General features: G+C 34.0%; 1 protein-coding gene across 1 annotated transcript in view; it reads right to left on the reverse strand.

Annotated features, from left to right (window-relative positions):
• The window catches only part of LOC143249528 (pregnancy zone protein-like), a 59,584-nt gene that overhangs the window by 25,891 nt on the left and 18,944 nt on the right, over positions 1 to 14,749 (reverse strand). The window contains exons 14-18 of the mRNA XM_076499534.1: positions 9,354 to 9,503; positions 6,972 to 7,053; positions 5,372 to 5,496; positions 4,874 to 4,940; positions 2,377 to 2,584 (exon numbers count right to left, since the gene is read on the reverse strand). Coding sequence (XP_076355649.1) covers positions 2,377 to 2,584; positions 4,874 to 4,940; positions 5,372 to 5,496; positions 6,972 to 7,053; positions 9,354 to 9,503 — 632 coding nt within the window. The remainder of the gene's footprint in view (positions 1 to 2,376; positions 2,585 to 4,873; positions 4,941 to 5,371; positions 5,497 to 6,971; positions 7,054 to 9,353; positions 9,504 to 14,749) is intronic.

The raw sequence follows: 14,749 nt of genomic DNA on the forward strand, positions 1-14,749 counted from the left end.
CTAGGACTGGTGATTCTGGGTTGCCCATGCTTAGGCCATTTGTTTGTATATAGTTTTGGTTGTTGAACATGAAGTTTGTCTTTATCGTGGTGAATTCTATGAGGGTTGCTAACTGGTTACTGAGAATTTCTATAGTTGGGTTAGGGTCTCGGATATAGAGTTCTAAGGCTATCTTGCAGGCTTCAGTGGTTGGAACTTCTGTAAAGAGGGATATAACATCGAAACTGGCCATTAAGGCTTTATGATTAAGTTGATTTAGATTAGACTTGAAATTAAGAGTTTTTGATGAATGAGCTGGCTGATGTTACATATTTGGAGAATGCCCATGCATTGTATTTACCAAGATTGTAATTAAACGATTCATATGTGGACATTATTGGTCATATTGGACAATCTGGTTTATGAGGTTTGGGAATGCCGTATATTTGCCGCCCTCTACATTCCGACACTCAGTTACACAACCCCTTTCAAACATGTAGTCAGCTTCCGGTCCGTTACCTCTTTCTTTGTGAACCTGACGATGACCGAAGAAGGTCGAAACGTTGTTCGCTCTTCTACGTAAAATATTTTCTCAACCCAAACGAGCCGTTTTTGCATATAAATATACTCTAGAAATGATAGCTTTTTTTATGTTTCTACTTGTGACAACAATTTACGTGTTAAGCAATACCAGGTTTGACGTTATGTGACTTGCATTGCTGTATAATTTGATCATTATGGTGGAGGTTCTGTTATGGTCTAAATGGGGATCTGCTTGGAGGGTTGCTCAGACTAAGTTTTTATTGACGGAAGTTCCTTAACTCCATGATAGTATCAAGATGACATTCTACACTGTGTTGTGAGACTTTAAGGTGCCATTCCAGGCAATGTCACATTGGTGAAGTTAATATCAAATCTTATAGCACCGGGTTATCCATGAATTACCTAGAACAGCAAAGCATCAAAGTAATGGACAAACTAGCCGAATCATTGGACTTAAATTCAATTAAACACGCGTGGAATCAACTGGAAATCTCATTATTAATGTTATGGAGCTGTGACAAGCATTGAGAGAGGAATGGGAAAGCTTGCCTTAAGGCTACATCAAAAGTAAAGTCAGAAGTATACTGACAAGTGTGTGTGTTTTTCTTATACCGAAGCCACATTGAGCTTATATGCTGAGTTCACCGAGGGGAATCAAACCCTTGATTTTAGCGTCATTAATTCATAGACCGTCACATTATTCACGGTTGAAAGGGAGAGCATGTTTGGTGTGACGGGGATTCGAACCCGCGACCTTCAGATTACGAGTCGAATGCCTTAACCACCTGGCCATGCTGGACCTCTCAATAATGAATACAGTAATAAAATATACTTTTCTTACATGTTTATAGATTAGAATGCAGCGTTTTGTTTTAAAATTTTTGTAGCTTGTAGTTTTACTTATTATATATGTACTATTTCGCACGTTAAAATTCACTCGCTTTCAAATGTTCTAGCTAATGTTAGTAGATTTAATGCTTAGAAAGCTAGAAGTTTGTAGTACTGGAGGTGATTGAAAGTTCAAAGGAATTTGTGACACTTGGCTTCTAAGTTATCGAGTGCATTAAAAATAACTAAGATATTTGATATTGTTCATTTGATTTTCATTTATTGAAACAGCGTCATCCAAATAAATACTCGAATCCCTTGTGAGAAATGAGTTGTTTATTATGTACAGTTATTGCTGTAACTTACGAATACCGCGTAAGTTAAACCTTTTCTCAATACATAAAACAGTCGCTTAAGAATATGGCTTTAAATGATACTTCTTACATACTTAATAAGAAATTCTTTACTCCTCTTAACATTTACAGCTTTGCTAGACAACATTTGTTTCAATATAGTTTCATGACACCTGTTTTTTATTGTTATTTGAAACGTTACAAATCAAACATTAGTACAAAAATTTGAAAAAACTAAGTTTCTGAGAATAAAAAAGAAATTATTTTGAAACGTTTAGCACACAAACTACAAACTCTTATTATTTTACTGCTTTTTACTCTTAATTGCTAAGCTAATTTATTGTGTTCTCAATAACACTTAACGACTAACACTTATTATGACAGTTAAGTAAGAAATGTACAGCCAACCAAATACTAAATATTTTAAACTATCAATTAGTTAATTCTCCCACAAGTCTTTGAGTGTATTTGTTTCAGCTTTTAAGTATGAAAATAAGTTTCAATAGCTTAATTAAAAAAATTAACAATATAAAAATTAGACAATGCGGAGTGTTGTATCGAAATTTTATATATATTTTATTAAAACTTTTGAAACACACCCTTTTTTTAAGACACACTTCTGATATTACATCTTAAGATAATGTAAACACCAAATGGAAGGTGAGAATCTTACCCAATAGCTTGTAATTCCCAAAGCCATGTTTCTGGAAAATAAGTTCGAATGTCTACCGATGCCAGAGCGCCTTCAGGCCTTTTTAAAGGCTTATGTGTCCTTTTTGTTGACATAAACATTGATGTTGTAAGACTACTTCGAAAAGGTGAATGTATATTACCTTGTCCACTCAGTGAGCTCGGGGGATCTCGGAAGTAATATATTGGATCTGTTGCATAATAAAAATAGACAACGATTGAACACAAATTCTGCAAAAATTATCAAATAGATGTTAGATGTGCAAAAACTGTGTATAAAGGATATGATAAATAGATAAAACTCGTAAAATATTATTTATATGCGAAATCAGCGGATTGTCGTGTGTTCTTTTCTAAGTTGTTAGACCTGCATACTCTATATGTGAATCGTCTACAATAACTGTACGTTAACAAGATCGTCAATGAGGCTAGTCGGAAATACAATTTACCACACATAAAATGGGAGAAACACATTAAAAGATGGGACAAGTAAGAGGTTAAAAGATGTTTTCAATAAATGAGATTTTAATAAATGCCAATGTTCTGGCTAAAGCTGCTAAAATCATCCAAGCAGAAATCTTTAACTAATGTTTATTGACGAGTTCCAACAGCATGCTAGGAAAACTTTTCAACTAGTCTTAACTCACCTACCTATATGTCTCTCACATGGAGACTGTTCCATTAGCAAATGTGGCAAAGCTGACTTAAATATTCACCTCTCTCTTTGCAGTTCCAAGAGTATTACACAAAATAGTTGTGTGATTTTTTTTTAGGATACTAGTTTGAACAGTGAGTGATTCATGAATATCAAGAGTGCATTGTAAGGAACCTTAAGTACTTTACAAAGAATTTTAAAATCAATACTATTAGCTTATTTACTAGACATTAGTACTAATCCATCCAACATACTAAAATGACATTTATTTTGATTAAAATTATCCATGGGTCATCATAAGGAAATATTTGTATAGAAATGCGAGCTTGAAAAAAATTGCAGTATTAAGAAAAATGGGTAATGTTGGTATGTTAATTCAGGTGAAGCTTTCAACGAAAGAAACGTATCCAGACTGCCTAAGAAATCAAAAAAATAAAAAACACTACAGTGAACAATTTGATTTCGATTATAGGTTACTTCACATGGCTATTCCCTGAATTTGATTATATGGATTCCTGGAACATTTTGGTGGGTTTATCAGCCTGTGATGGTAATTTTGCTGATCCATCTGACAAATATTTATTGATAATTAAGTAGTGTAGTATGGAATGTGATGAAACAAATAGGCAGCCATAAGAATAGCCCGTTTGAAGAAAAAGATCAATTTTAAAATATCTGAATATTAACAATAGCTATTTCATATTACTGGCTGAGCGTGTTTTTCTTGAAGCAAAGTTTCATCAGAATATCTGCTGTGTCCACCGAAGGAAATCAAACGCCTGATTTTACCGTTGTAAATCCGTAGACTTACCGACACTACAAGCTCATTCTCTTCATTTCATTGATTGAACTTTCAGTTGGCGATAAAAATCTGAACAACAGTTATCATATAAACTAATGATAGAACTGGAACTTTGTAAAATGATGCATCTGTTTAAATTGAACAACCAAATATAAACTACAAAACATCATGGTTTAATATTTCATATTAATGGAGTGACTAACTTAGGTAACAGGGATTAAGATGGAATGAAGACGAGAATAACTTTCACTAGCAGGTGTAAATGTCCGATGACAACTTATAAAAGTGTTTTGTTCGTTGTTTTTTCCCCGGAAGATTCCAGTGACAATATGGAGATTTAAAGTATATAAGGATAAAATTATTCATGTCCACTTTGATTACACTATGCAACAAAATTTTTACTTTTTCTTGTTCCTGGGCAGAAAGTGTTATTTCCCAATTGCTCACGCCTAAAGTAAATGGAAGAAACCTATTTTCCTCTTCAAACTTTGCTTTTGCGACCTGGAAGCGTATAACGAAAACATGATGGTAGAGTATATTTGGGGGCTGATACGTGAAAATGATTTGCATTACAGTCGCAAAACTCGAAAAATTACTCGCTTCTGAACATTTTTGTGTAACTTTAGTATAAATACATGTAAATCTTGATTCACATGTTGTTTTTTTCAGACCTTATATAAATGAAAATTTGCAAATTTGCTCATTTTTACATATAAAATAGGTTAATTTTTAAATTTCCTTATCCAGGTCACAAAAACAAAGTTTGAAGAAAATAATGGCTATTTTCTGTACTTTTACAACATAAGCAATTAAGAAATAACACATCCTATCCAGGAACAAAACTTGTTTTGCATAGTGTTATTTAAATAGCATTTTATTTTCTATCTTAGGAGTCAGAAGATAAACAGAGTTCTCTCAAATTATAGTAGGATTACCATGTGCAACGTTTTGTGAAATTTTTCTAGCAGACATTTCATACAAACACACACAAACACAACGAAATAAGATTAGATGGATACATACCTCGTTTTCTTTTGAAGCAAGGTCTTGTTTCCAAAGTCAAATCACTCAAAACTAGAGTGCCAGTATTCTAAAAAAAAGGAAAGAAAATAATATTAAGTTACTTTATTTTAGCCACACTTTCGAGCTAAGGCACGCAGGCGCGAAAGATGAAATTAAATTACAGTAGAACATTACTTTCTTATGTTTACTATTAATTTCAAAGTAGTTTCAAGATGACAAAGTAGAAATCGATGGCATACGTAACAATGTTTCTGATAATACATAATGACACTATCTACTTCTCAATATTTGTACTAAACTCAGCAACTGTTTAAAAATTGTTTAAAAAGAAACAAAGTCTGTCATCTATACATTACAAAAATACCTTTGAAATTACATAACAAATACCCTATATAACTCCAAACAGTCATATTGTTCAATAAACGATATAATAAGTACGTAACTTTTAAACCTTAACTTAAGTAATGAATATGGAATGATTTGTTTTGCTTAACTTACACCAAAAGCTTTAATAGCGTCGTGATGGTATGTTTCATATGTGATATCCCATAAAGGAAACCGTATAGGTATGGAAGTAATTGAATCTCTGTCAAGTACAAGCGGACGTGAAATTGCATCCATAGCTGTAAGTAAAAACAACGTTCTTCAACAACATATATTTATTTCAAGGTAGCATCGTTAGAAAAATAAATATTTTATATTTCATCTGTGTTTTGTTAGTTTTGCAGAAAAAGAAAACTTAATAAACAACTACTTTGCGAAAGGTACGTGTTATAGAACTGGTGTTCATATTTTCGGTTAAGCAAAATATTGATAGTTTTATCTTAAGATGCTAAAATGTGTCTATTAATTAATCGAAACTTTAATCGCTTATGTTAAAACTTAGAACAATTTAGTATGTTCGAAAACTCGCTGAGGACTATTAATCAATACATCTGCACGTTTCCTTACAGAAATTTCATTCACAACTCTGCCCACAATTTTAAAGTAATCTTACTCGGTCATTATATTATATTATATTATATTATATTATATTATATTATATTATATTATATTATATTATATTATATTATATTATATTATATTATATTATATTATATTATATTATATTATATTATATTATATTATATTATTATTAAGAAAGAATAAAATAAAAATAATTTTTTGTTTTTTTGTTTTTTAAATTTCGCACAAAGCTACTCGAGGGCTATCTGTGCTAGCCGTCCCTAATTTAGCAGTGTAAGACTAGAGGGAAGGCAGCTTGTCATCACCACTCACCACCAACTCTTGGGCTACTCTTTTTACAACAAATAGTGGGATTGACCGTCACATTATTACGCCCCCACGACCGAAAAGGGTGAGCATGTTTGGCGCAATGGGGATGCGAACCCGCGACCCTCAGATTACGAGTTGCACGCCTTAACACGCTTGGCCATTCCAGGTCAAAATAAACTATGAGACTTGTAATTTGCCTTAAAACGTGGAAGACTTTTCCCATAGACCTTTATGACTGTGGATTCTCATCTGTTATAAGACACCGTACTTTACCTACTAAGTACGAAGTGAGACTTTTTACACATGTCTTTCTAGTTGGTCCTAGTGCCCTAAACTAATCCACATTTCTTTGTTTTTCAGGACTATAAAGAACAAGGGATACTCACCTTTTGGAAAATTTAAACCTCTCATCAAAACCCACCTTTATGATCTGAGTGGATGAATATTCTTCGTGGGAAACGACTATAAGATAAACTTCCCAATAGTAATATATTAATAGTATTAATGCTATCTATTTTCCAAATACCATACAAGTATAGGTTTACTGTGTTAAATGAAGAACAATTCAAATCACCAGACATACAATGTAAAAAGATGGTTTTGATATATCTCGTTTCACAGCATCTTCATATCGGCTGTGGTTGTTAGTAAAATTTTTATTTCAGTATTCACATTCGTTTACACATAACACACACAACAATCTACAAAGCAATTCTCTTATTGAAGTTTTTGACGGTTCCAGACCAACATCGTTCTTATACTCCTTTCATAAATCTTTACGATTCTTTTTTCATACAGGAAATGCAAAAATTAAAACACTTACATTGAGAACAGTATTCCCGGTCTGGAGTTGACTGATCCAGCACAATTGGAGCTTTGTTGTTTTGACGAAAAAGCTCCAAAACCTAGAATAATAAGAATTTGTTTTAATAGACATGTACACTGCTGGCCAAAATCTTAAGGCCAATGAACATAAAGACAAAATATGCATTTTGCGTTGATAGACTCAACCATTTATTTCAGTAGACCTTCGAATGATGAAAATAAAAAAGGGAAAATAAAAAACTTTTTTAGCATTTAATAGAGAAAATGTGAACGCTATGAAATTAGCCTAAATACTAGCTGGTCAAAAGTTTAAGACCATACCAAAAAGAAGCCCTAAACAGGGTATGAAGTGCCCAACAAGAGGTCTCAGTAGTGAGTTGCACGGTCGTCATTGCGAATAACTTCAAATATTCGCTTTGGCATGGTCCATATAAGCGTTTGCAGAAGGCTGGCTGGAATGTTATTCCAAGTGGTGAAGATGGCTTCACGAAGATCATGCACTGTTTGGAATTGACGTCCATTTCTATAGACTTCCCTTGCCATTCACCCCCAAACATTTTCAATGAGGTTCAGTTCGGGCAAACACGGTGGATGATCCAAAAGAATCGCGTTATTCGCCATGAAAAAGTCCTTTGTCCTGCGGGCATTGTGGATTGCAGCGTTGTCCTGCTAAAATATCCAGTCATTTTCACACAAGCGAGGACCTTCAGTCAATAAGGATGCTCTCTCCAACATGCTAATGTAGTCAGCTGTTGTTTGACGCCCCTATATAACCTGAAGCTCCATTGTTACATGGAAAGAGAAAGCACCCCAGATCATGATGGAACTTCCTCCACTGTGTCGTGTACAAAATGTCTCCGGTGGGATATCCTTATCAGTAATGTTGAAAGCCATTTGGACCATCCAGGTTAATTTTTTTCTCATCAGAAAACAAAACCTTCTTTCACTTTTCTGCGCCCCATGTTTGGTGCTTCGCAGCCAATTTTAACCGAGTTGTTTCGTGGTGTGGAAGGAGGCGTGGCCTTTGAAGACGTTTATGGATTTAAAGCCTTTCTCTCGTAGATGCCGTCTTATTGTTTTAAGCTGCATTATGCGTCAATAAGAACCTTAATCTGGTTCGACGATCGGCTGGTATCTTGCCGGTCAACTCGTCGAATCCTCCTGCTCAACGCCGGCGAAAATTTCTTGGGCCGACCACTTGAAATTCTCGTTCCGTATCCCTCAGGGTTTTTTAAGAAATTTGCAACAACAGTTTTACTACTCCCAATCTCACCAGCGATGGCACGTTGAGAGAGACCTTGCTTTTGCAGCTCGACAATTCTGCCACGTTTAAACTCTGTCAACTTTTTAGCCTTTGCTATGTTTTTACCCAATGTAACACTAATGCTTGAACACAAATGACTAAATTTCGTTACGTGTTTACCGAGTAACGCTTTGTTTCAGTATGGTCTTAAACTTTTGACCAGCTAGTATTTAGGCTAATTTCATAGTTTTCATATTTTCCCTTTTAAATGCTAAAAATGTTTTTCCTTTTTATTTTCCCTTTTCATATTTTCATTTCTCGAAGCTCTACTCAAATAAGTAGTTGAGTCTAACAACGCAAATTGCATATTTTGTCTTTATGTTCATTGGCCTTAAGATTTTGGCCAGCAGTGTATAAAGAAAAGAAGTACTTCCAAGTATGAAAATAAAGAAAAGAGAAAAATGCACAGTATCAACACCGTCTAGTGTACCAGAAACCAGCATTTATGAAGATATCAAGCAATAAATTAAAATACTGTCTGAATTGTCTGTAAAAAACCTAGAGTAATGAGAATCTATTTTGTGGACATATATAAAGAAAATACGTTCTTTCGATATCTTACATACAGAGAATAAATCTCTTCGCAAGCATGTTGAAATGCTTTTTTCAGTGAAGAACGAATATATGTTGTTGGGAATGTTCACATAAAGCTACCAAAGGTTTGCACTATCTGATCTTTAATTTTGAACCAATAGATTACAAAGAACACTGCTAATCGAGAGCACCTAGTACAAATTGTTAGGAATCTGTAATCGAATAGTGGGTTTTACAGTCACTTTTATAATGCACACAAGGCCCTAGACTACGGAGAACAACATGCCCTCAGATTTAGCGATTATTACACTAACCACTAAGATACGTCAGCGAATAATGGAGAAAAAAACCTTCACAAACTATAAATTCTAAAAGAAATCTCATTTAGTTAAAAAGATATCTTGAGATCTAAATAATCGATATATTAAATTATATTTGTCGAGAACAATTTCAATTAGTTTTGAGGCACTTGTCTGGTTTAGCTTAAGATGTTTAAGTTTAAAATGATTTTGTAAATTTAATAAGTTTATTTTAAAACTTTACCAAATTTGGAGTAAGAGCTTTGCTACCACGTAGAAGATGTACACTTTTATCTAGAAACGATAGTCCGCATGTCGAACCTTCTGCTGCCTGTATTTTGATTGTGGTATCATCACCTGGTCTTTGTTGTTCCCCTTCAATATCAAGAAGTACCTTTAAATTAAAAGATTAAAACATATATCATTACTTATTTATACCCTAAATACTAGTAGAAATTCATTGTTTCCAAATTTCAAACAGTTGACAAATTATATTAATAATTTTTATACAATAATAAATAGGGTATTCATGTTAAATTATTTATGGTTAAACTTTTCTCTCCAAGTGTCCATAGGTGGGACAGCGGTAAGTCTTCAAGGCTCATCCTATTTATATTTAATATCTGTAAACTTCAGTCCTTTTATTATTGCCATTAAAGTGTATATTTTCGTGTGTTCCGGCAAATACTGATTAAGTTTTCAACTCAGAAATGTAGAGACTCAACATACAAAACTGAATAAATCAGTATATGAATTTCCATATCTATAACTTAAGATCTAGTAGCCACACCTTTAGATAATGAATATTAAAATGTTGCACTTGTATTTTTAGCACCATAAACATTCTTTGAATGCATTCTCATTCTTATAGTTTTTATTTTATTTTTTGCAATGAAATAAATTAATAGTACAATACATATTTTACTTATGAAACACAAACTGCCAGCTGGTATTTTAGGAATTGATAAACCTGTTTGGAAGATGTAAACTCTAACAAACCTGTCTTTGTTTTATTTCTAATTCCGGTCCGGCATGGCCAGGTGGGCTAAGGCGTTCGACCCGTAATCCGAGGGTCGCGGGTTCGAATCCCCGTCATACGAAACATGCTCGCCCTTTCATCCGTGGGGGTGTTATAATGTGACGGTCAATTCCATTATTCGTTGGTAAAAGAGTAACCAAAGTGGGTGGTGATAAGTAGCTACCTTCCCTGTCTGTCTCTGGTATTTGGGTATATATAATTTTTATACCCAAGAGGATCAGGTATACCGAGACCTCTTCCTTCTTCCATTACATTGTTGAAAATTGACTGATTAATATGGAGTAATATCAACTTTAGCCTTGTCCACGTAGGTGGCTGTTTTAATTTAGCACTATTTTATTAATTATTTAAATTTGATTTTATCAGATGTACAAATTTAACGGGGAAAGGTGTTGGAAGCAATAGCACTCTGGATATTGATGTGTAATACTGTGAAATTATACATGTTTAACAGAGTTCATGATGTATGTAAACATTTATGGTAAGTGTTTTTCGATGTTTTTCCCAGTTATTTTTATGATTATATCTGTTAGGTTGTTTTCATTATTAGGATTTGTGTATTCTGTCAATATTTCAGAAAAGGTGGAAGTAATGGCATTGGTTAGTGTATTTTCAATATTCATAGATGTGGTTTTGTGTGTGTCTTCAGTTGTTTTAGGTAAATCTTCATTACTTGTTGATGATTTTTCCTGAAGAAATGATGTTTTCTTGACTACTGCAGCATACGAGTTTGTTTGTGCGTTTGTGTTTTGTGGTGTTTGAGTACTAGTTGATTTTGATTGTTCTTGGATTTTGTTTGTTTGTGGCTTGTTCATGTTTGGATTTTTAAGTTGGTATAAGTGTGCCTTAATAAATTTGTACTTTTGGCATCCTTTGTAATTTGCCGTGTGTTCTTCCCCATAATTACAGATTTGGGGTTTAGTTTGGTACAATGAGATATGTGGTGATTATCTCCACAGCCTACACAGCGCGCAGTTGCTTGGCATGCTGCTGCTACATATCCAAACCTTTGGCATTGGTAACACTGTGTTACAACCAATGATGGTGTTTTGGTTTGTTTTTCTGTGTATTTATAATACCACAATGTGATACCATTATTTATTAGCTGGGCTATTTCTTGGGTATTTTCCGTAACTATTTTAATTAGATTAGTTGGTTTTTTAGTCATATTAGAAATTATTCATTCCACTGAAACGTGTTTAATGTTTAGTTCAGTTAATTCATCCTTAATATGTCAATAGAGAGGTGCAACCCCGTGATTACAAAAGATTTTGGTGTTGGCCTAGCTCCAGGTAAGTGTATAATTATGTTTAAAAGCGTCTGAAGGCCATTCTTTCAGTAATCTACTAAGGTCAGCAGGTTCCTGTCCTTGAACAAGGACCCCGCCGCGATACAGACGCTTAATGTTAGTAATGTTAATTTTAGGTTTACACCTGAATATTTCTCTTACTAGTTGTGGTTGGTTGTAGTTTCCTGGAATGCCTTGTATAATTATGGCGTTTTTTGGTAATTTAGATACGAATTTTGTGTGTGTTTCTGTGCTTGTTAGTGTTTGTTTGTCTGTTTTTTCTGACTTCTAGTCTTCACTTGTGTGAAGCCTTCGTCGTCAGAATTTGTTTCGTTAGGTTCCGAATTTGTGTTAGTTTCAATATCCAAAGTGGAGTTTTTATCATTTTTGTTACTAGTTGTTAGTTTTTCATTGTCTAACAATGTAGCCTCAGCTTTATTGTCGACAGCAGTAAATTTTATATTTTCTTCAATTACTTTATATATTTTGTTCTTTTTTTTTCCTATCTTTAATTTGAGTAACATCCACTGGGGAAGCTATAGTTTTTAGTTCTTCTTTAGCCAGTATCTATTAAAGTTTTTAAATTTATATTTCATTTACGGTTAGGCCACCTACATCCGACTTACTTTTTGTTGAACATTGACCTAGGCTTTCAATTTTCGACGCCATTGCATCTTTCGGCTTGCCGGTCTTCTTCGGCATTTCGGCCGGTATGGCTCGTAACTTCAAATGGTGAGTAGTCCATATAGAATTATATAAAGTGATAGGTTCTCTACAAACTTGCTCTTCACTCAATTTTCCATTATACATTTGCTAAGATCAAAAATACGTCTGCTTTTTTTCACTCTCGCCAACAAAAAAACCTGTCAACCTTGGTAATTTGGTATATTTGTTTTTGAATTTCGCGCAAAGCTACACAAAGACTATCTGCGCTAGCCATCCCTAATTTAGCAGTGTAAGACTAGAGGGAAGGCAGCTAGTCATCATCACCCACCACCAACTCTCGGGCTACTCTTTTACCAATGAATAGTGGGATTGACCGTCACTTTATAACGCCCCCACGGCTGAAAGGGCGAGCATGTTTGGTGTGATGGGGATTCGAATCCCTGACCCTTGGATTACGAGTCGAGTGCACTAACCACCTGACTATGTAGGGTTGGTTCTAGGTTTAAATCCTTCTTAAGTCTGATGAGTCTGATCCTGAGTTTTTTTTATCAAATACTCCACGTCATTGATAATTGAGTTCTCTTCTCATCGTCACTTGTTAAATACAAGTCTATGGTCAACGATCTAAAACTTTTATAAACAGTAAAATAAGACTGAGAAACAAAGAAATTGAAAAACTCCGTGGCGTAAACTAGAAAAGATAAACATAAACAGAAATTGTTTTAAGATAAAGTGATGTAATGTCAATAAAGGGATGTCACGTTTTCTAAATCATTTCTTATTTAAAACCAGAACAAGGAATCTCAATAAGCATTTGATTTTTAGATACATTTGTAACTTATCTGGGCTCTGTGAAGAAGAATATATCAGGTCATCTTATAAGTAATGTCCGAAAACTTAATACAGAAAGTGCATCATCATTTCTGTCTTCACAAAAGGCTTTAATGACTAAAATATGTAGTACGACGTGTATAAAAAAAGCAATAGTGCACCAGAAACTACACAAAACATTCAAGGTGTTTATTGTTCTGAGTCTCTCAATAAAATAAAATGTCCAACGAAGGTGATTTCAGAAGTTCAGATCAGGTTACTACAGCTTAAGTGATGCGCTACGTTCAGGTCATCCTGTTGAGTTTAATGATGACGTGCTGCTGGCTGCACTTGATGAGGATTGTGTTGTAACAGATGAAGAACTAGCACAGAAGCTTAATTCAACCCATTCAACAGTTCACCGTCATCTGCAACAGCTTGGAAAGGTGTCAAAACTTGGAAAATGGGTCCTACATGATTCGATAGAAGCCAGCCTTAGAGCAAGAGTAAACATTTGCACTTCTCTGCACTCTTGTGAACGTAATTCATCATTTTTGGACAAGTTAGTGACTGAAGATGAAAAATGGATATATTATAAAAATGTTAAGCGCCGCAGACAGTGGTTCAATGCAGGTAACCTGGCTAAAGCACAACCTAAAATGGACCTCCATCCTAGGAAAGTCTTGTCAAGTGTTTGGTGGGATATTGTTGGTGTGATCCACTTTGAGTTGCTGCCACGCAATGCCAGGATTGCATCAGACTTCTGTTGTCAACTGTTAGAGCGCTTGAATGTTGCACTGAAAGAAAAGAGGCCTGTTTTGATCAGTCGTAAAGGTGTAATATTACACCAGGATAATACAGGCCACATACAGCAATAATCACATCTGCAAAAACTGAAGAGCTAGACTGGGAAAACCTTCCACATCCTCCTTATTCTCCAGACCTTGTTCCATCTGATTATCATCTATTCCGAAGTTTGCATCTTGATGAAAAAGAGCTTGGAACACATAAAGATGTCAAAACTACCCTTTCTACATTGTTTTCCTCCAAACCCCAAGAATTTTATGGAAGGGACATTCAGAAGCTTATGAATCGTTGGCAGAAGGTAATTAATAATAATGGAACACACATTATTGATTAAATAACATTAAAAGAGTGAAATACTTTCTCTCTTTCTGAACCTAAAATCGGACATTACTGAAGGGATTACCTGATATAATATAAAAACTTCTTTAATTCATTATTAATTCAAAGTATCTTCTTGATAGGTGTCATTTAAATTTGGTTCAAACGTTAAACAAACAAAATCAGTTTATATTCGATAATTCTCGTCATGACGTCTCTTAAATGATTACTAAAGTGTGTGTATATATATATAATTCCTTTCTTCGTACTATTGGTACTATTCTGAATTTGGTTTATAAAAACTTAGTATTCGAATATGATTAAGAAATTCAAAATAGTACTAAGTTAATCCATGTAAGAAAAGAAATTAGAACGAATGTTAAATTAACAATATATAAATGTTTGTGTTACTTAATAAACGGAAATTTTACACATACATATATACCGTTAAATTGGGCATACTTTTTACTAGAAGAACTGAAAACTATAGATCATTAACTTAAAGCACATTCATACATCTTAACTAGCTAAAGGTTTAGGTATTCAGATTTGATATGTTGAAACACTACTGTAGTGTCAAACAAATAAGTGAATTTGACATTAAAAATATATAACATATTGTTACAATGTTATATTGTGACATCGTTACTAGTTCTCGAAAACTTTCTAAGCATAAAAATCAAAGAGAAAGATATTGAAATTAAACATAATT

The sequence above is a fragment of the Tachypleus tridentatus genome, chromosome 4 (genome assembly GCF_004210375.1).
Source record: "Tachypleus tridentatus isolate NWPU-2018 chromosome 4, ASM421037v1, whole genome shotgun sequence".
Taxonomy (NCBI): Eukaryota; Metazoa; Arthropoda; class Merostomata; order Xiphosura; family Limulidae; genus Tachypleus; species Tachypleus tridentatus.